This window comes from Atractosteus spatula, chromosome 9 (genome assembly GCF_055471065.1).
Source record: "Atractosteus spatula isolate fAtrSpa1 chromosome 9, fAtrSpa1.hap1, whole genome shotgun sequence".
NCBI classification, from domain to species: Eukaryota; Metazoa; Chordata; class Actinopteri; order Semionotiformes; family Lepisosteidae; genus Atractosteus; species Atractosteus spatula.
Window position 1 is genome coordinate 16,782,812 of NC_142714.1, and position 21,494 is coordinate 16,804,305.

At 35.0% G+C, this 21,494-nt stretch overlaps 1 protein-coding gene across 5 annotated transcripts in view; it reads right to left on the minus strand.

Moving 5' to 3' along the window:
* LOC148828300 (ryanodine receptor 3) overlaps positions 1–16,042 on the minus strand; it is a 175,379-nt gene extending 159,337 nt beyond the window's left edge. For all 5 annotated transcript variants that reach the window (XM_088924859.1, XM_088924857.1, XM_088924858.1 and 2 more), the window contains exon 1: positions 15,927–16,042. In XM_088924859.1, coding sequence (XP_088780985.1) covers positions 15,927–15,974 — 48 coding nt within the window. In that variant the 5' untranslated portion in view covers positions 15,975–16,042. The remainder of the gene's footprint in view (positions 1–15,926) is intronic.
* Positions 16,043–21,494: the final 5,452 nt, after the last annotated feature.

Here is a 21,494-nt window from a genome sequence, read left to right on the forward strand (position 1 = left end):
TTAACATCCTGTTTTAAATGTGGAATAAATAATTTTAAGAAACACTGCAAAGCCAATACAGGATGTAATAACAGCAGTTGTCATGAATTACAAACACATTCAAATTGACCAAACTAGACTTGATGCTCATGTGCAGCAGTATTGGATTCTGTAAACACCCACCTCTTCTTTTACATTTTTCTATGGCAGAAATAAATTATCAGAGTTACTGTGCTCATAGACATCTGGTGCTGGCATTCTAGAAATCTGCAAGGCAGACTACCCTACACAATATGTACCTAAAGGGATAGCATCTAATGTCTTTTGGAGTGTTACATTTTTCATCAATTTAAACACAGAATTAGTTCATAACACTATCTTTGTAATGTTTATTAGTTTGGATAGCTTTTGGGTAAATGCTCTAAATGAGTCAGACACAAGCAAGGGAAGAAACAGTAAGATCCAAAATAATCTTTTTATTTTTTTCTCCCCAAGCATTAAGCCAGGTCTCTAATCTAGGAATTCAGCTAATGTTCAGTAAATGCTGTCTGAAAAATTATCTGCTTGAGGAAGCAACTTCGACAACAGGTGTCTAGCAACCATCACTAAGGAACAGGAATTACAGTACATGCAGCAGAACATAATTCCTTTTTAATCACATTTTGTATTCGTGCATGTTTAGTGTCCGTGATGACCATCTAAATACACAGCAAGAATTGAAATTCCCTTCACGTCTGATTACCTGCAAATCTAAGGTGATTAGGCAGTTTATTTTAAATAGCATATAATATCACATTCTGACTGACCTTCTTCCGTTTATGTGATCATTTTCATCTTTAATAACTCAACACAGAGTGGAATGTTGGGTATCGGCCTCTTACACCCATTTGACAAGATGTAATCAAGGCTTGTCTGAGTCATAAAGATTCATATACAGTATGTACAGTAACTAGTCTTGGTTCTACAATAAAAAACCCTGAAAGGTCTATAAAAGTCATTAATATACAGTATACTGTATACTGTATCAATTATTTTAATTTCGATTCTAGAGCATAAAAAATGAGTTATCACATCTTGTTGTTGTCACTGCAAATTTTACAGATCAATGCTTTATTCTGCCACATTCTTAGGAGGCTATAAATGGGCAACCACAGCAAAATGAACAGAATAAAACATTCCTGAAACTGTTATGTTAAAATAAAGCAACTGCTCTTCAGGGATACATGAATGAAAAGTGTTTTCTAGGCACAGCTAGTTTAATTACAGTATAGTCAGGCAGTCTGCTTGTCTATATTTACTGTATAATAATCCTGTCCAAATACTAGTCCTTTCCAAAGAATACTACTTAAAATAAAAGTAAGGTCATGTCTAAGGTAAGGCAGCAAGCCAGCCCAAGTTGTCTATGAAAACTTTCTTCATTTGACCAAAATATGTATCAGAGAAAGAACTTAAGTATCAATGACATACTGTAGAACGTCACAATGCAGAGGTACAGTAAACAAAATAGAAACTAAGTGGTAGTGGAAATAGCACTTCAAGAGCACTGAAAATATTATGTTGTCACCTTTATGTAAATACCATATCAGCTTTTATTACTGCCCTTGGAAGCACAATAAAGTAAACGTAACTTTATTTTGTTCTGACACATATTGCAAATATACAACTGTATGATAAAAGCTGTACCATTACTTCACAGATATTAGATTCTCTATTATTTGTACTGTATCGTACATAATTAAATAATCAATTTATAACAATGCTCCAATGTTTAAGAGTGTACTTAACGCTTTTTACTTACATATAATTACTGTATGGAGCAAAATACTGCACTGTGAAGGAAAAACAGCTAGAGGAGTGCAAACCTTATGGTGGCACTGACAGGCAAACACGTTTGGATGTCATGTGAAGTTGCAAAAGCATCGCATTAAAACAAGTTTATTTTCATAAAAAATGTCTCCACATATAAAAATATCAAAAAGACAAACAAAAATGATACAATCAAAACGCAAAATGATGGCTTCACTATCCACAAGAATATAATTGTGTCAGATTTCACAACTTCAGCCAGAACAACAATCTACACTGTTCCTCTGGCCTCTTGAAACCTTCTGTTGGAGAGACATACAGTACCTTCACATGTGTGAATGCTTACCCTTATACTATTTTTTTCCATGGCTTTCCTCCAGTATGGAATTAGACACTTCTAGAAAGACTCCATATAACACATCCCAGCTTTCTTGTAACTCCCATTTTTAGGTTGGGTCAAAGTGCTTTGTGATTTATATAAAAAAACAGATGCAAAAAAGTATTTTTATGGAATTATTTTATTTGTTGATTCTGAATCAACACTTCACTGCAGCCACACATTCTGCTGTACATGTTTTCACTCACCATCCCATGACTGGCTAATATCCTAACATCCTTTTGTCAGCACATTGCCTTGGGGAACAAAAGAGAAAAAAAACTTGCCACTGACGACAATTTGAGTACAAATGTGTCACTCATTGGCACTCACTTTAAAATAACTCCAATTTAACTTTTAAAAGATAATTTAAAACGGCTGTGTTTAGGTCCAAACATCTTAAAGTTAAATATTAATATACAAAGAGTTGGATATTTTAACACGGATACATAAAACCATTTTTAGTAACAAAATCTACCACAATTGTAATTGGTCAAATATTAATTACATAGGACCACATTTAAAAAGGCATTATATTGTATTATTTAAAACTAGTGTGTTTTTTATCTGATATTCACTATACTACAATGTAAACACCACTACAAAACTATGGTTTTGTGAATGTGGTTTCTCATATATTAATCTTGTACATTAATAACTCTCCTTTTCTTTCCATCTGGATCTCAAGCTCATTTTCTTATGACCACACATGTAAACATAAAGCAATTCAATTTATGTTTAACTAAGGCCTTTAAACTCTTTGCAATTATTTTATTAAATTTAATGTATTTAATAATGTATTAAATAATATTTAATACATATAATAATTTTAGAATTCTTTTTTTAAAAGTGTCACAGCTGGGGGGGGACTTGGAATGGATGACAGGGCTAAACTGATATTTCAGTATATATAATTTCATAGAATTCACCAGCTCTCATCAAGATAGATTTTGTGACCCTGACAGCGGGAAATGTGTAGTTTACAATAAGAATTGATGAAGCATTCACTCTTTTTCAAGGACAAACCTGTTCCCATTACAACATGAGGCCATTTTTTAAAGGCAGAATGCATCTTTTCCTTCTGAAACAGGCCACATAACAACAGTATACAGTACCTCTTTTCAGGCTTTCGTCCTTTGACTGGTTGGCAGGTGATTAAATCCTTTTGTCTTTGATAAGAACTTCATAGTGGGGTCAATGTACATTTATGGGGTCTGAATTTCATGTTGTAAAAAGAAAACTATTTTTTCAGCCTTTTATTCCCCCCCTTTCGTAATATTCTTAATATGCTCAAGCCTTGGTGAAGACAAAATACTGTACATCATACTGTTTTTAAACTGACCTGGAACAACAAGGGTAAAGAATATCATTTGGCAGTCAAGACATTTATGATTTAATTTACCAATTAAAAGCATTTATTTGCACACTGTTGGTGGGTGTATATAACAAGCTTCAACTATCATGATGTTGAAGATTATTTCCTAGGATCTTTTAAGAAAAGCTTGGATGAGCTCCTAGAAAAATAAGCTAATAGCATATACTGTAAATACACAAGATGTTCCAAATGGCAACCATTCATTTGTAATCGTTCTTGTATTCTTACAAAGGCTTACTGTGATACATTTTAATAGTAATGTAAAATCTCTGCAGTGGTTTCCCATATTTCCTCAACATGTCTAGTGTTTAAGGTTTTTGTACAGTATATATCACAATGGTGTATTTATGTCATAAAATTATGTTGATAAAATGATAGCAAAGTTTTAAAAGAGGGCTATGACTTTACAATAAAACAATTTTATGTATTTTTTTTCAAATTGCACATTAAAAGGTTACAAAGTAAAAAAACCTTTACTGAACATATAGTATATACAGTACAACAATAAAAGGAAAATGAAAAGGATGACACACATTTGTGTAAAAAGCTACTTCCTTAAATACACTTTCCCTAAATTTCTATTGGTGCCCATATTTCATGTCTAAACAAGTCTAAATGATTTGAAGGTCGCAGATTTTACTTTATCAATGCCTTTGAGGATTTTGAATACTACAATCAGGTCCTCAATGGCCTCTACTCATTTTTGTACCCTTTATTCAACACCTACTATAGTGAGAATTTTCAAGTCTGAGCATACAATGTTTTTAAATGGTTGGAATTGTTCAAAATCCTCCAGGTTACAAGAAGAGTTTTCATGACACTTTAACAGACAACTTAGCATGGATGTATCTGAGAATACAATAATTACAGATCTGGACACCCTGGTATAACAAAGGCAACAAGAAGTTTGAGCTGAGGAGCCTTTGATAAATTCATAACAAAATGAGTCATGGCACAGCAAGAGAAATTCAAGTGGGTGTTAGGAAAATACATCCATGGCTTTTTTACATTAAAGAAAACCCCCACAAAGACTAAAGCACACTGTGAAGTAACCTCCCTTTGGTACTGTTTCCTACATGAGACATCCTGATATAGGTATAGCTCTAATTAAAAATGACTCTCTGATTAAAGTTCAGTGGAATACAGTCTACTGCAAAGAAAAACCTTACTTTTTCAGCCCTTCCATTTCAAATTAATCATATTTAAATTCTGCCCTTTTCACAGATGCATTCCTAAAACTCTCTTTGAATGTGCCTTGTATTAAGTCTGTTTTTAGAGGTTAATTTCATGATGCTCTTTGCAGCTCTTTCTCAGTGGTCTTTTTTCATTGATGGCAATGCCCTCAAGGCTGTTCAGGGGATGGAAAAATCAAATGTGATGGAGTTGCGTGGTGACATTAAAATACAGCAAAACTGGGTGGCAGCAGATAGACCTCACACATAAAAATCATACTGTAAAAATACTGAATATGTTGATGAATAAAAAATAGGTACAGTATCTCTACTAATCTGACATCTGAGATTAATGCAACTATAGGTCATGGACTGTTCCTATAAAAAACTTGCACAAAAATGTCATTTCACTTCTTGCCATGGAGAGTGCAATGTCACATACACTACCAGTGCCGTCTACTATGTCTTTCATATTGTATATTTGCAGTAATATATTCTAATCATCCACTGTCTAATTATATGCATTATAACAAACTAAAGCAGACCTAATCCTGTTTGATTTATAAAGGCAAGAAATAACAAGGAGAAGTTTATCTTTCAAAATGCATAACTCTGTCCCTCACTGGTTTACCACATTACATTAGATGGTATTAAAGTAAATCTACAGTATATGAAAAAAGTTGAACAGCCTGTCCTGGAAATTATGAAATATTTCCTAGATTATGTCAACGACACACATCTCTGACACATTTCAATTAATCCAAGCTAGAGTCGCTGCCTATTCACATGAATGAATAAAACTGGCCCCGAGCCATCTTGCATTATTTGCAATACTTAGTTCTGAAAAACTTTCAGGACTGTTGCCCTTGATCCGACTGGACCCAACTGTATATGGGGCCACAAAGAGTCAATATTATTGTAGAACACTAATCTACAATATTGTTTTTAAACCTCAAATCCATGACTTAGGGGGAATGTAAATGGAATATGCAAAGTAAATCTCTAAATCTAAGAAAATAAAATTCAATATTTGAGATTTGTCAACGTAAACAATAAAACAGCATGTTTGAAACAAAACAAACAATAAGGCATGTAGCAAAACCCTTAAGAGACAGAGCTAATGTTAGGAATTAACACCAATATTTACTCAAGGGTTCTTGAAGAGAACTAACTTTGTGAAAAAACTCTAACACCTGAATTTGTATTTCTTTGATAAGGAGCAAATATAAAACACCCAATTAGATTAACTTCTTTTAATTTGTACTCGAGGCTCAGAATGTTTACACAGTTTATGTGTAAATACAGTATGAAGTGAATAGGCTTGTATCACAAATAATCAAAATTCAAGTTTATTCTACTGTGGTAAAAAGATACCACAACATACCTGCAAAAGATCTTCTTAGATGTCCTCTTAGTGATGATATGTGTGTGAAATCCAAGACAATTTTTCAGGGTTAAAAATAGCATCAACTTATCTTAGAGATAGTTCTTGACTAAATCAAAACATTCCTGTTTGCCTGCTCAGCATAGTCCTTAATGACGAAAATAACAATGGGGAAAGAATTGGGAATGTTTTACTGTAATAGCAAAATAAATGAGTATTACACTTCATTCATGACCTTTGCCACCAAACAATCCCTGTGTAAACCATTACAATAACAGCTGTGCTACAGTGATTTTACTCCAATCCCACAGGAATCAGACTCATTCAACTGCAGAAACCCAGGGGCAACTATAATATTATCAGTAATATTTCAAAGCTGCACAAAATACAGTATTTTCTGAATGAAGTACTGTACAATAATGCTGCCCTAGAAAGTCTCCTAGAATAAACTGCAGGAGGTAAATACGCCACGTTTAGAATCACAGGATTTGTACCACAAACAAGCACAAGAGATCATATATTGTGTGTTCCCCCCCCCCCCCCCCATTTACTTTTTCCTCATTCTTCCCCTGGTACTCAATGACTTCATTTACATTAACTGATTACGGCTTTCATGTTTGCCTAAAAAAGAGACACATAGTGGTGAGGAAAGCCTCCCAAACACAAAGGCAATGCGTCACATCTTTGACTCTTTCTACAATGCCTGTACATTGGGTGGAGTACTGTATAACAGAATGAAATAGAATGACATCATTGATGCAAAATCTTAAGAATGGTATTGTAAATCTAAATGCATCATCAGTCCCTACTCCATGCTTATACTGACTTTGCAGACCAGGCCTAAAGAACATTTGCTTTTTAATGTAAAACTGTTTTTTCTTGCCAAAAATGGATGGTAATAAAGATGTGACACAAAATAAGTGCAAAAACATATTGTTACTTCCAAACTAATATGTTGCAAACACCTTACAAGAAATGTATTGTATTCATTTTGCTACCAATTAAATGAGCTGTAGTAAATATAATACAGTATCATGGATATGGCAAATCAATTAGCATGGATATTTTTATGTATTAGCTCTGTAGAAAAGAAAAAAAACAAAGTAAAGAGGACTAACACAAATAATTGTTAGCCTGTAGAGGAACAATCAAAACTTCAATTGATGGTATTTGGAATATACTTTTCTTACTGACAATAAATGCATTTGAATACAATTAATGAGGCTGGCTTGCAATCTAGAGACTGGGTCTAGAATCTAGAGATGGAAAAAAGTAAGATTAAGAATAGAGATGTATACAGTATGTAGGTTAATAAAGAATTCCCAAAGGAAAAGCCAAAAATGAAGACAAATAAAGGTGTGACTAATGATTTTGTCACCTAGCAGCAATTCTCCAAATGGCTAGGGTTCTCTGGTAAATGAAATGTGTGCAAGCCACACTGCATTTAGAGATCCTGTTTTGTTTTCCTGACAAAGCACTCTAATTTGGCACTTCCTTTGCATTCATCCCATATGCACTCATACAACGCTCCGTGAACATGATACTCCAGTCATCTGTTCAGGTGTTGGCCCATGTGGCAAGTTATAAAGAGGTGTTTGGCTTATTAAAGTTGAAGGACTTTATATAGCTTTAGAATTTTTTAAAAAGCTGATGCATTAAGCAACAGGTTATTCCAAATAACACAGAACAGAAAATAAAATCCAGGTATAACTATTTTAATACCAGCAATGTCAGCAAAAGTAATGTTAGCGGGTTGGTAAGTTTTAAAGTGCACATCTAAAACCTGCAGATGAAGCACAAATTCTGTTGCAATATTGTGATGAAAACGCCAAAGGGTATTCTGTCTCAGATTCTCATCTTTATAGAAAAGACATGCATTTCAGCATCTAGAGAGAGCCCAGCCATGTTCTACTGTAGATGTTAAATCTGCAGCTAAAATCAAACAAACTTTTCTTTTGTCGTAAATGATCATACTTCAGGCTATCTATATTAACATCTGTACGGTAGAAAAAGGAAATAAAATATATTTTAAGTAAGTTTGCTTAAAGAAATCTTTAATTTTTATCGTAATTTGAAGGCTTTATGCATTTTGTGATGTTTTTGAAATACAGCAACTAAAACTATTAGTGTTAAAATGTTATTACATGGATAATGATGTATGTGGCTGATGCAATAACTTCAGCATGTGTTTGTGCCAGGGGACAGTGTGTAGGTGCTGTGGAAGCATCAGCTTTTTAAAGGCTAATTTTAAACCTTGGAGTCGTCTCCAGGAATGCCTGAGGCTTCCAGAACAACACAAACTCCAAATAAGCCCATTGCTACTATACAACAACATTCTGGAAAATAGGTTTTAAAGGCAGTTCCTTTTGTTCTTAGCTATTGCACGTACAGTATTATTGCATGCAATCTTGAACTATTCCCTGTTGTTTTGTTTTTTTTTTTAGATTATGTTGCTTAATAAAGATGCCAGCAAAAAAACCCTGCTAGAAAGACTTTTGAAAAGTTGCTCCATAGAAAAGCAAATGTGCATTGGACCGCAATGTGTCACCCATACAGAACTGTATGTGAAGCATAATTATACAACCTTACAGACGACCACCATATTTATTTCAGTAAGATCTGGTGTCATACTCACAGAAATTTATCGTGAAATATATCACAGAGCATAAGTACTTGCCTCATCAAGGATAAATATACTGTAGCACTAATGGTTTTCAAACGTTACTCAAAAGGCTGTTTTTAAGTGGACCAGCAACTCAAAATATATAGTTTTATTTTTAAAACTGTCGAATTCACCAATTGTTAGTAAATGGATATTTAATATTTACAGTTTAACTTTTTAACACAACTACTTTTTGTGGAGTTGAAAGTTATCGAATAGATGTTTATTAAGAATTATGTCTCTAGATGTATCTGGTGTCTTTTTGAATTCTGAAATAATTTCATGACTCATGCCCTATTAATAATTACCTCTGGGGTTTTTAATGTCATAGGATAGTGCTACTGGTTTGGTAGTTGGAAGCTTTCATCTGTAATTCACACCTCATAATATCTCCAACAGTACCTGGTGATATTTCATGACAGCACACACCCTGTTGTGCATAACAGCTTAATGATACATTTGGTATAGTAAACAGAATATCCTCTCATTAGATATCAAGACGTTTTCTAAGGCATTTACGCAGAAATAGGAATCAAATAGAAATCTATAACCAAACATCGAGTTGCACAGAGTCAAGGCAACAGTTTAGGATGACAGCTATCAGTAAGCCTTTTATCCTGGTCAGCATCTACCTGGGCAGCACACATCAGCTCTCAGAACATCCAAAGCCAACAAAGACAGAAGCCTGAGCTGAAACTGCACCCAGAGGTGTGCACAGCAGTGTTGCTAACATTCATGCGATCCACAAAACTAACAAAAAATATTAAATAAAACAATAATGCATGAATCAAATGTTTCTTTAGAAATCCAAATCAGGCTATATCAGCAGTCTGGATAAACACTCTTACCCCTGATGATATCTTTAGCACCACTTCATTCCAGAAACCCAAAATGTAAATTATCCATGAAAAAAGAAAACTTGTTTCAGACTCTCTACTGCGAGACCAGATTCCACAAAACAATACTTGCAGCTTTAAGTATTATATACAGTAATTTTTTAAACAATAAAACTCTGCAATAATTAAAAACAATCTTCTAGTTCATAACTTGGTCAAGTATTTGAAGCAAAGGATTGGCTACTTATAGCTGGATTAAAATGATAGGCAAGTGGTCCTCTCTCATCTGTGACCTTTCTGATTTTGTCACTAAGAAATTGCTTCACTGCCAAGTTTATCACCTTTACACATCAACAGCTAGGTGAAAAGTAAGAGGCTTTGAATTCTTAATTTTGTGTGGTAGCTTACTGGGTTATGCATCGATTTGAACTGTGAGTGCTGTGCAGATACTGTAACTATGATTCCAAGAATTTCTAATTGTGAACAAATTTAAGAACAATATTGCATGCCAGCAGGGGCAAAACATAGGCCGAATAACATTTATGTTTCACTCAAACAAGACTGATGATACAGTAGGATACTCATTTAGATGTCCATATTCAGAGAGGACATAGTAGTATCTCTCTATTCCCCAGCAAGTCTTCACCATGCTTTTTTTTTAAAAAAAAGGACAAGTAATACTGATGGAAATATAGGATTGTACTGATGCCACAAATATTTAAAATGTTATCACATTATTGCATATAAAATCGTAATCACACAAACTTTTACAAAAGTTTACAGAAGTACAAAAGTACTAACTGAAAATATATCTTAGCAATTACTTGTTGTCAAAGTTCTGATATGTGTTGCTTGCATTGTTTAAAAGACAAAAACAGGGAGTTATGGAATGTGTGTTAAATTTGGAAAATAACAACTCAGATCTCTTGTTAACAAAGCAAGAGTAAAATATACAGTATTACTCAACTTTACACCAAGAGTAAAATATAGTATTCAACTTTATACCATCTTTTGGTGAAATAGTGGAGATAGAATACTTACCTTCTAAAAGGGTGGGTACAGTACAGTATATTTACTTTTAAAATGAAAGTAAAAATATGTCTGTCTTACCAGACCTGACTGGTTATATGAATATATTATGTGGAAAAACAGAACTCAAAGTAAAATGTTATATTTGTGTTGGAACAAATAAAATTAATCATTTAATTTAAATTGGGGCAGCAGGTAAAAAACACTTAAATAGATGAACCTTTCAGGGACTCCTGAGAGGCACAGAATCTCTTAATGGCAGGTAGAAAATGCAAGAATGCAGTGTGCATACTAAACACTTAAGAGATTTACTGCACACATTCTGACCTTGTTATACTGTCATAATGATTGGTGCCTATTTTTTGTTGTTTGTTGGTAACTAAAGAAGAACTAACAAATTGTAATAGCTTTATGAAAAAATAATTGTATGAGTTAGTATATGACAAATGTGCCTAATTATTTTTTTTGTATAATTACATGATAGGAACTCATTAAAAAAACATTACATACACTCAGCAGAGGAGAATATTTATCCAGCAGCTCTTATGACCTCTCCAGAAAACCCAGATCAGAAAAACAAAAGAAGAACAATATTTTTTTATGTCATTTGTGACTTTTCTGGAGAGTAAGCATCAAGGATTTCATTGTTACAGCTACTTAAGAAATCTCATACAATGTATTGATTTCTTTATTATTTAAGCTATTTTCACATGACTATACAGTATTTGTATAAATACAGTACTGTATGTATATTTACTTGCATGCACTCTGTAAAAAGGGCAAAAATAACATATTAGAATATATGACTCATCTTAATAAATTTGATATAATCAATCCTGTGCATTTTAAGACTATTAACAGAAATTATTTCTGAAACTATCATTTACACACTACCTTAAATATTCACAGTTTAAATATGAGAAATGCACACATACTTAGTAAAAATGTAGTTTTTAGAGAAACCTGCCATACTGTACCTACTGTACCAAACACACTGCTTCAATAATAAGATGTAAATCTTCTATTTTAACCTACACATATCACTTTCTCAAGAAGAGATTAGTAAAGCACATGACATTGCGAAAGTATTTTTCAAAATTTTTTAACAAACCTCCATGTATAAGATGTTTAAGAAGCGGAGCTTCCGAGTTTGTCATTATCTTTAACAACATCACATTTTCTGGCATTTTCAACACCTAAGAAAAGCTCTGAATAATGTAGCGGGTTATTTTTTTCCTTTGGCAATACATTAAATTAATAAATTAATCTACAGCTGCTTATATCATCTTCTCCAAATCCTACCTTATTGTGCAGAAAACAGCAACATTAAAAACACAACTTTGACTAAATGCATTGATGTTTATTCTTGATTAAGTACAAATCCTGGAATATTTTAGATATTGGCACCCAGGAGCAAAGGGTGAACATCACCAATAAGAAGGGATTTAAAGCTCCAGATGCTGTTCAATTAAGCAGTGGGGAAACAAGAATCAAGGCTTCTTCTTAAATATCATCCCAATGCTTCTACTTCCCAAATCAGCCTATCTAATTGTGCTAGCCTGCACTGAAAAAACAACAACATTCTCACCGAAGACAGGCAATTGATATCAGGTGTACTTCTGCTATGAGCGTTGGACGTGATGTGAACAACAACCTGCAGATGGATATACTGAGATGAAGGACTCAGATATTTAAAAAGGCAATATGATAAACCTTCAGATACTACAATACCAGCGCAACAAAAAAATCAGGTTAATTTTCACAAGATGTGAGGGTTTTTTTCACTGCAAATTGCTGTATTACCCAATGGTTCTGTTTTATTGACATATTTATTTATTACCTCATCACACTTCCCCAGTTTAATCATTCTATTTGTTTTAGAAATTACAGTTCGGGCACAGTGCTTGCCATAGCTACAATATTTTTGTACAAGATATCCAAACACTATCTCATCAATGGTAAAGATTTTTTTTCCCTCTTGGGGTGATTGATTAAATAATAAATCACATTTGCATACTACTTTTCGACCCATAGCACTACACAGAAGTGCAGCAGTCACCTGGATGGCACACAGCTGCCATTACCAGCCAGCAGCCTGTGGTGGAAAAGTGGCAAATAACTTCAGAAGGCTCCACAGCCAAAACGTTGTATTTCCCTTCTTCTCTTTTCAGCATGGAATACAACTTTACTTGTTCCTTTGCAGCCTATGGATGCTGACGCAGCTACCTACTGTAATTTATGGATGTTGATTTGTACAAGCCCAGAATGGAATTAATCTGGACACCAGAGTTAACACCACTATTCCTACAAACAGTATGATGAAATATTTATGACCAGGCTGCTAGGATGGCAGTTTAATGTCCCAAATGAAGAATGACACCTCCTACATGTCCATATTGGGACTTTTATTTGGAAATTCTGGTCAAGATGGTCCATATATTGGTCACCTACTAATCCACCAAAAACTATTTCCTAAAAGGTTTGCCATTCCATTACTGACCAGGCCCAACTTAGTTTAGCTTTGGAGACCTAACAAAATCAGACTACAAAGTGGTAAAATTGATGTTTAATTGTAACTTTATTACAATGTTCTATTCGCAATCACCAGTCAATAGCATAATACAGTTTCCCTTTAATTAAAATCTGAAACAAGATTTGCTATCCAATACTAGGGTCAGACAGACCTGTGGTTCATGTGGGTTTATCCACAAATTGCTGTTGTCATCATATACTTAACATACCACTGTGGCAAAGGAATCCAAAAGCAACGAGCTCAAGAAAGCACAGGAAGGCTGTGAACTGTTAATAGGCTACTGCCCTCTGGCAAGTGATTCCTCGGGTGTCTGGTTCATGGCAAGGCTAATTCCAAACTCTGACACAAAATGAACAGGTGAAAGAAGGAGAAATTGATAATTGCTTTCAGATGTCTTTTTTCCTGAATGTTATGTTTCCTTATAGTATTCACACTTCTCTGGGTTAATACTGGGGCCCTCTACAAATTTCTGTAGCAGTCTACAGATAATTGTAAATGTCTGAGGATAAATTAAGAAGTTCTTTGTTTTCTCTATGGAGAATACACTACGTACCTAATACAGTCTAGTTTACTGTATAATCTTTCTCAGTCCTTCTCGTTTTGATGGAAAAAGCAAAACATTTGACCAAATACATGTATTGATTTCTTGTTTGAATAAATGTTTTTTTCTCATGGTCTTATTTTATATGAACTCAATGAAATGTTTAATATGTTTTAAAGGTTGTAGGGAAGAGTGGCAATACTGTACCACAGCAATAAGCAGTTGTGGTGTGTCAACTCATAGAAAGCAGTACAGAGATACAGTATTAGTATATCCAGCATTCACTCCTACTTATACAGACAGTGAAACTTTTCTTTCACAACTATATGAGATCTCTAATAGACTTTTATGGAGATAATTCTAAAAGAACAACAATACCAACTATAACACATTTTCTGTCATTACTTTGTAGTTTTAATTTGACTCAATATCCAAAGTCTATTAAATTGTGTGCTCACTTATAGCAAAAGATGCATAATTAGGATTTACACATTAAAAAGGCTTTTAATCTGGATTATTATTTATAATGATTATAGTTATTATTGTAATTGACTTTGGTTCCCTGCTTGTAGCAAAATAAAATTTAAACTCACGAGTAAATCCTACAGGTGAACGAAAAGGTGGACTGTATAGAGGATTTATGAGCTCTGCTCCTTGCCCTTATATCGATTCTTCAGATGTCACTCCTAAACAAGGGAAGCTCTAAAAGGAACTATTCACCTCTGACAATTTGTATGTGACCTAAATCGGCTACAGTAGCGCATCAGACTGAATTAAGCCTAGAAGGTTTTGTCTCTGCTACCCATTAGAGTGCACAATACATTTTGCACTCGCGGCTGCGTTTCCAACCAAGATCGACAAATTTCAGAATTTGGTTCACATACTGTAACACACACAGTGAATTTTATATATCCTTCAATCGAGAAATCCCAGAACATTCCATGGATTGTTGTCCAGCAATTTAGTAATAAAAATCAATTTTCTTTTTTTAATTAACTGTTCTAAATACTGTAACTGTTTTCTCAACAGCGTTGAATAAGGTTACTCGTAAAGCCGTTCATCGTCATTTTTTATCCCAAACCAAGGTCTTCGAAGTTCCTTGGCAATTACTGTACATGTGAGCTCCGTAATTAGTTTAGATTAATTAGTTCCAAACAGTATTAACTGGTCTAATGACCCTTGCAGCCAACTAACGAGAATCGTAAAACAAGTCCTGATCATCAGTGATAAAAAAACAAGTACAGCACACATCCATATACAGGTGCCTAATGGGCGTCTTTTAAACGGAGATGGAGCCTCTTCAATCACTCTGCAGCGTACCAGCTGCGACGGTTCTTCACACCGTTCCTCGCATCATATCATATCATTTTCAAACATAACTGCCATGCACGACCACATCTATGTAACTCATCTGAGTCAATACTTAAAAATAGAACCATCTTGAAGAAGCTAACGTGTGAACAGAACTTGTCAAAGTCACATTTGCAATGAACACCTAACGCAAAGCCCTAACAGTAGAGCAACATGCTTAATTACAGAAATTAGTGAATATACAGTACCAGACGTATAATTAACAGTTAAACTAGTTAACGACATATTTGCAATCAAACACTTGCGTTCGCGACTGACTTCAGAATTAATTTTGGTTACATCGTCCGTCAAATTCTTCAAATATACAAATGGAGCCTTGAACTTTCTCTCCAAATTACGACTGTTTTATTTGCGACCTTGCACCCCAGGGAAAGAAACTTTTTATTGCAAACACCAGCATCACAAGCACACGGCTACTTCAAACGTGAATCGTGCAGTAAAAATAAAACGAAATTAAGGAGACACTGGAAATCATATTTCCAGTTTATGACTACATCTGTAATCCGTATTGAGACAGTAAAGCAAGTTCCACGCTCAGAACAGAATTGCTATGAACGCTGCGCAAAACAAAGAGGAACCCCCCTTGTGCATAGTCCGAAAGAAGCAAACGCATAAAAGAAAATGGGGAAACAAGGTTGAGATTTCAGTTAAATCCACCGTCGAATGAGAGAGCCTGCATTCTGTTACATTACTTGTGGTATTCACGCGTTAAGGTGATGCTTCAGCATTAATTGAATGGAAGAGTCGTGTCTAGGGGGCTGCAGACAGCGACACTGTCTTGGCTTCGAAAAAGATACACGAGAGAAGCCTAAAGTAAACACCGTGTTAAAATGTATCATTTTAAACGCTGTGAATTACTTACAGTTCTTAAGAACTGAATTTCATCTTCCCCTTCACCTCCTTCGGCCATGGCTGTTGAGGAGCCTGCTTAGACTCTGATAGCCTCCACTGTCGGCTCGCAGCTCCGCGCTGCTACTCCTCTCGTACCGATATTAGCATATAGCTAATCCAAAGCCATATAGGGGAGCCTGGGCAAACCTACTGCACTGCAGCCTGTCACTCACTCTCGCTTACTGCCAATGCCCGAGATAACGTTCCCAGGGGAGCTCTTCGCAGGCAAGCACCAGTTCTTGGGGATACCGAAGGTACAGAAAACACGGAAGACATGGAAATAAAGCCTTTGCAGTCAAAATACAGCACCGGTGTCAGATCCCTGACGTCAGCGGTAGCGTTTATTTCGTGCAGAATTGACCAAAATATCGAGCGTGGGTTCTGTATAGCACGCCTTTGAATATTAAACATGATTATACTGTATTAGTCACCGCATGCTTTTTAATATTACTGTTTACATTTAATAGAAACATTTTCTAACACAACCAAGTATGGGTAATTACAAGTAGCCTAACTGATTTTCTGTGATGAATAATCCATGCTTTTAAGGAAAACGTGTATAGAACATGTTTATACCATGTCCCTTTCAGGTTATGTTTCATACTACTCCTCTCAGTTTCTGAATTAACCAACAATAACTAGCTGGAGACTTTATAATAGCAATTCTGATGTTAAATACTGTTCACTGTTCCCTGATTGCAAGTACAAACGACCGCAGTGTAAGTATTGTTTCATTTCAGTTATGTCTAAATTGCAAGCCCTTCCATAGTTTCAGTGTCACAATAGCATCACACGTACTGTAATTTGGTGCCTTATGATAAGATGGCTTTTGGCACGCGTTAAAAAGCGTTTCTATACTGTTTTAGAAAGCATCACAATGTGTTTCAGCTGGGATCATTAAAATATCGTAGAAAATGCAGTGAGATTTAATCCTTTTTGAAAGACCGTTTTAGCTTTAGGGTAGACTGTTGAGCACTTTAAATCTGATTCAGTGTAATCCCTATACGATATGTTCCAAACAAATTAAAGATTAATAACAATTCTTTCCTTAACCCAACCAATTAGAACTACAAAATTGTTATTTTTCTTAAAACGGTAGGTTATTTATTAATTTATTTAAACACGGGAGCATATAACTATTGAGTGTATCTGTGGTTGTCATGACACGCATCACCAAACTGAAAATTGGTAAAGCATCTATACATATTTCAACGCCATGATCAGTATGAAATAAAGTACTGTAATCTTAGATGAGTACAATGTAAACAAATAAAATAAGGAACACACTAGTTTCATGGGTAAATAAAAAGTAATAGTACCCACAAAAAGTGTTTAAATTGTTGTGTTGTTAATTGGCAGACATGGTGACATACTGTACAGTAGGGACATGTCACAATGGACATAGGTGCCATGTCACACATCTGGGGTTTTGGCTTTGTTTCTGGGCTAGGGAACCTTCTGTGTGGAGTATGTATGTTCTCACTGTGTTCACATGGGTTTTATCCAGGAACTATGATCTCCTCCCACCTCTCTTTCAGCACAGAAGTCTACAGTTATTGACTGTGCCCATTTAATGAGAAACCCTGCTGGTTTTGAGGCCTTGAAATTATTCATGGCTAAGGACTAGGAAACTCCTTTGGACAAATTAGGTAAATATGTACATCAATTAAAAAAGATTGGGCATCATAGCTAGCCATTTGTGCCTTAAATCATTCGCTGGTTGAAAGGGTACTTTTTGGCATCTGCATCTTTCAGAATTTCATAAGCATATTTTAAATTTATGGCCTAGTGATTATAAAACACTCTGAGGACAGGAGATAAAGCTCTTCAATTAATTGAATGATTAGACTCACTAAACTAACTTAAGAGGTGCAGTGGAAATAAAGTGAAAGGATTTAATAATTACGAAAGTAAACAACAACCAATCAAAATGTTTACTTCGCACACAGCAAACTGTAGGATGTAAGACAACAGCCACTAATATACACAAAGGAATTTTGTATGGATACTGCAATGTTATGATGTGGATAATAAGTCACTAGGAAGAATATCAAGGTAGTGGATGATTAAAGCTACTAACAATTTGGTATGAAGCACTGAATTAATTTATCTTCTTTTTATCCTGATTTATATCTGAATTGAAAAGCAAGGATAATTGACAATAATTCAACTTATGTATATTTGAAATGATGGCTACAACAAGAAACAGAAAAAAAAATATCTGCACAGATTTTGACCTATAGAAAAGAATCTTCACAGATGGAGATTAAACAAATAATACTTTAATCAGTCTTTTAATTGATAAATAGACAAGTAGTTGTACTTATCTTGTTAAATAGACAGAAAGACAACAACAACAACACACCAAACTTCTAGCAAAACAGCAAAACGATTAATTTTCTTCATTTTAACGTTTTTTAATTTTGTGACAATGGAAAAAATGAACAAAACGTCCACCCAATTGTTAACTGCACCATTAAAATACATTTATACCATCGGATATCATTGATTAGAAAATTTATTTTTTTAAACTAGAATAGAATTGTCAAATAATGTACTGTATTTCAAGTCACAGTTGCAGTATATACCCTACCCTATCTTTTTTCTGTTATGTTGATTTTCCAAGAAAGGATGTGCTATAATTTACTGTTGTGTACATTGTGCTTCATAGTAAAAACATCCTCTTTACACTGTAAGTGCATTCTTTGCTGATACTTCAGAACTGTTCCATGTTGCTATCTGGAACCCTTTTACCCTTTCAGCACAGCAATGAATTTGCAATTCCACAAGAAAAGTAATACTGTCAGCTGTTCTTCTGAATTTCCCCTGGGTTTCCTTAAATTATTGAAAACCAGCTGTTTATAGAATGTAAGTAACTCACATACAGTATACCTATTCTATATAGTGTAACTACTATAATTTGCGCTTATAAAGCATAAATGAAACACATCTTCCATTCTATTAAATTGAACTGTGATTAATTTAATATTTAACTTGTCCATGTTGAGTCTTTAATACAAATGTCTAAGAATTAAATAATTACTGTGACATATTATTGATTATTATCCTTCATAGTAGAGTACATCTTTATTGGGAGCTTCCCTATGATTTGTAAGTACAGTACTTGTACTGTAAATACCTCAGAAGCTCATTTCTATATACTGTAGGACTGTATAGTTTCTCATACAACACAAAGTAAAAAGCTGATAATACAGACAGTGGCAGGAATGCAGACTGTGAGGCCAATCTTATTTATTCTAAGAAAGAGTACCCTGTTCTGAATAAATTTAGTATCTAGTAAGGATTTCAGACATACGGTGCCCTGAACAACCTTTGCTAGGGGTCTCAGAATCTTTCTGTTGTTTAAAGCCTGCAGTCATGACACTTTGAAGTAGCAATTAATATTAGATACTGTATATACTGTATACAACCTATGCCACACTTTCAAAGCTAAAAACAAAAAGAAAGAAGTAAAAAGATAACTAATATGAACGAAAAATGTATCATGATTGTATAACTATTCAAACCCTTTGCTGTGGTAAACCCAAGTTTATACAGGTGCACAGAATTACCTTAACGAGCCACACAATTAATTAAGTGGCCTCTGATTGTATGCAATAATAAGATCACTTTATTAGCCATATACAATTTCTTGCATTAGGAATTAGTCTTTTTCGCATACCCCAGCTAGGATCCTACTCCGTTGGGCCCCTGAGCAAGGCCCTTAACCCCAACTGCTCCAGGGGTGCTGTACAATGGCTGACCCTGCGCTCTGACCCCAAGCTTCTCTGCCTGTCTATGTGTGTGTCTCATGGAGAGCAAGCTGGGGTATGCGAAAAAGATGAATTCCTAAGGCAACAAATTGTATATGGCTAATAAAGTGATCTTATTATTGCATACAATTTAGGCCTAAGAGTGGTTCACATGATTTCATAATAAATACACTTATCTCTGTAAGGTCCCTTAGCCAGTTAGTGGATATCAAGCAGAGATTCAATCATCTTAAAACTTTCAAAACAACTTGGGGATAAAGTTGTATAAAGGCACAGATCAGGGGCAGGGCATAAAAATGTTCAAAAACCCTTAACCCTCTCTTTGAACATGGAGAAGTCAATCCTTAAGAAGGGGAAGACACATAGATGCTGACTAGATCAGGCTGTTCCTTCATACTGAGCAGTTGGGCAAGGAGGCAACTGGTTAGGGATGCCACTGTGATACCAAAGGCAACTTTCCAGAGTTCCAGAGTTCACAGGACATAGGACAACAACATTCTGGTCACTCCACAAAGGGTGCTTGTGTGGAAATAAAAAAATCTCACTGCTTTCCATCCATGATTCCCAAGCAACTTGAGAGAACTAGTAAATCTGCCAAGAAGCATGAGCACAAATTGCATCAGGGCTGTAACTGACAAATGTACTTCCATCAAATATTGAATTAATGGGTCTGAATACTTATGCAATCAACATAGTTCAGTTTTTCTCTTTAGTTTTTGCCGACATGCACTGTCTCTTATTTTACCTTTTTATAGTCTTCAGTTTGTGCATTCAGATTTTGTTTACAGTATTAAGCTTAAAACATGTATATGCACTAGTTGGTAATTTCACAAAATTAGACCCTTGGGAAAGGTGTGAATACTTTTGCACAGCTCTGTAAGTTTTTAGAGAAAGAAGAGTCATATTTTTCTTACACTTTGAGCTCCCCCTCGATCTTGGTGACGTGTCATGACTCATTGTCTCGCAGCTCATAGCCTATCATTAACAGGATGTGTTTGGATGTAACCTTTTGCCAGGTTAGAAATCGAACTGGCTTTGAACACCCCAGAGGGCGAATGACAGTGTGCTGACAAAGTCTAACATGCCAATGGCACAAAGGTGTTATTTTCCTAATAAATCAGATTGGTTCCTTTTTAATATGGCTTTTCTTGATTATCAGCAGGTGAAGCTGTATCAACCAAGTCAACCCTTTCATTAATGAGGTGATTTTAGTGCTTGTCCACAAGTTAAAGTCATACAAGTGCATCACAATGAGCAAAATAATTAATCAATATCCAAAATCCATATAATATTTTTCTAAATGTACACATGAATGATAAGGCTCCTTTGTTAATAGGCAGACCTTTGCTCCCAGCCCTGCAACAATATACTGTAACCTTCAGATTCTTATTTTTTGTTGCACCTTATTCCTTTTAGCAACTAAAAACTGCTGTAGATAACCCTACTACATGCTGTACATACTGTATAACCTTCATCATATTGCTGCAAGCCAATTCATTACTGAAACAGTATATAGTCTGGTTACCAAGTCCAATTGCAATGAAGGATGAGTCCTCGTTCTGGAAAGTCACATTTATGATCCAGTTCATGGCACTGTCCACTTGTTGCTGCGAGTCATTAGAGAGAGACCTGAACTGCCATGATAACTGTAACCTTTTCAAGTCAACAGGGAATCTCAGCTCAGTGAAAAGCCAATTGGCTGAACAGACACAAGCGGTAGTGGTGCCAGATGTGTCTGGCTTTTCCATTTGAAATTGAGAACTCCA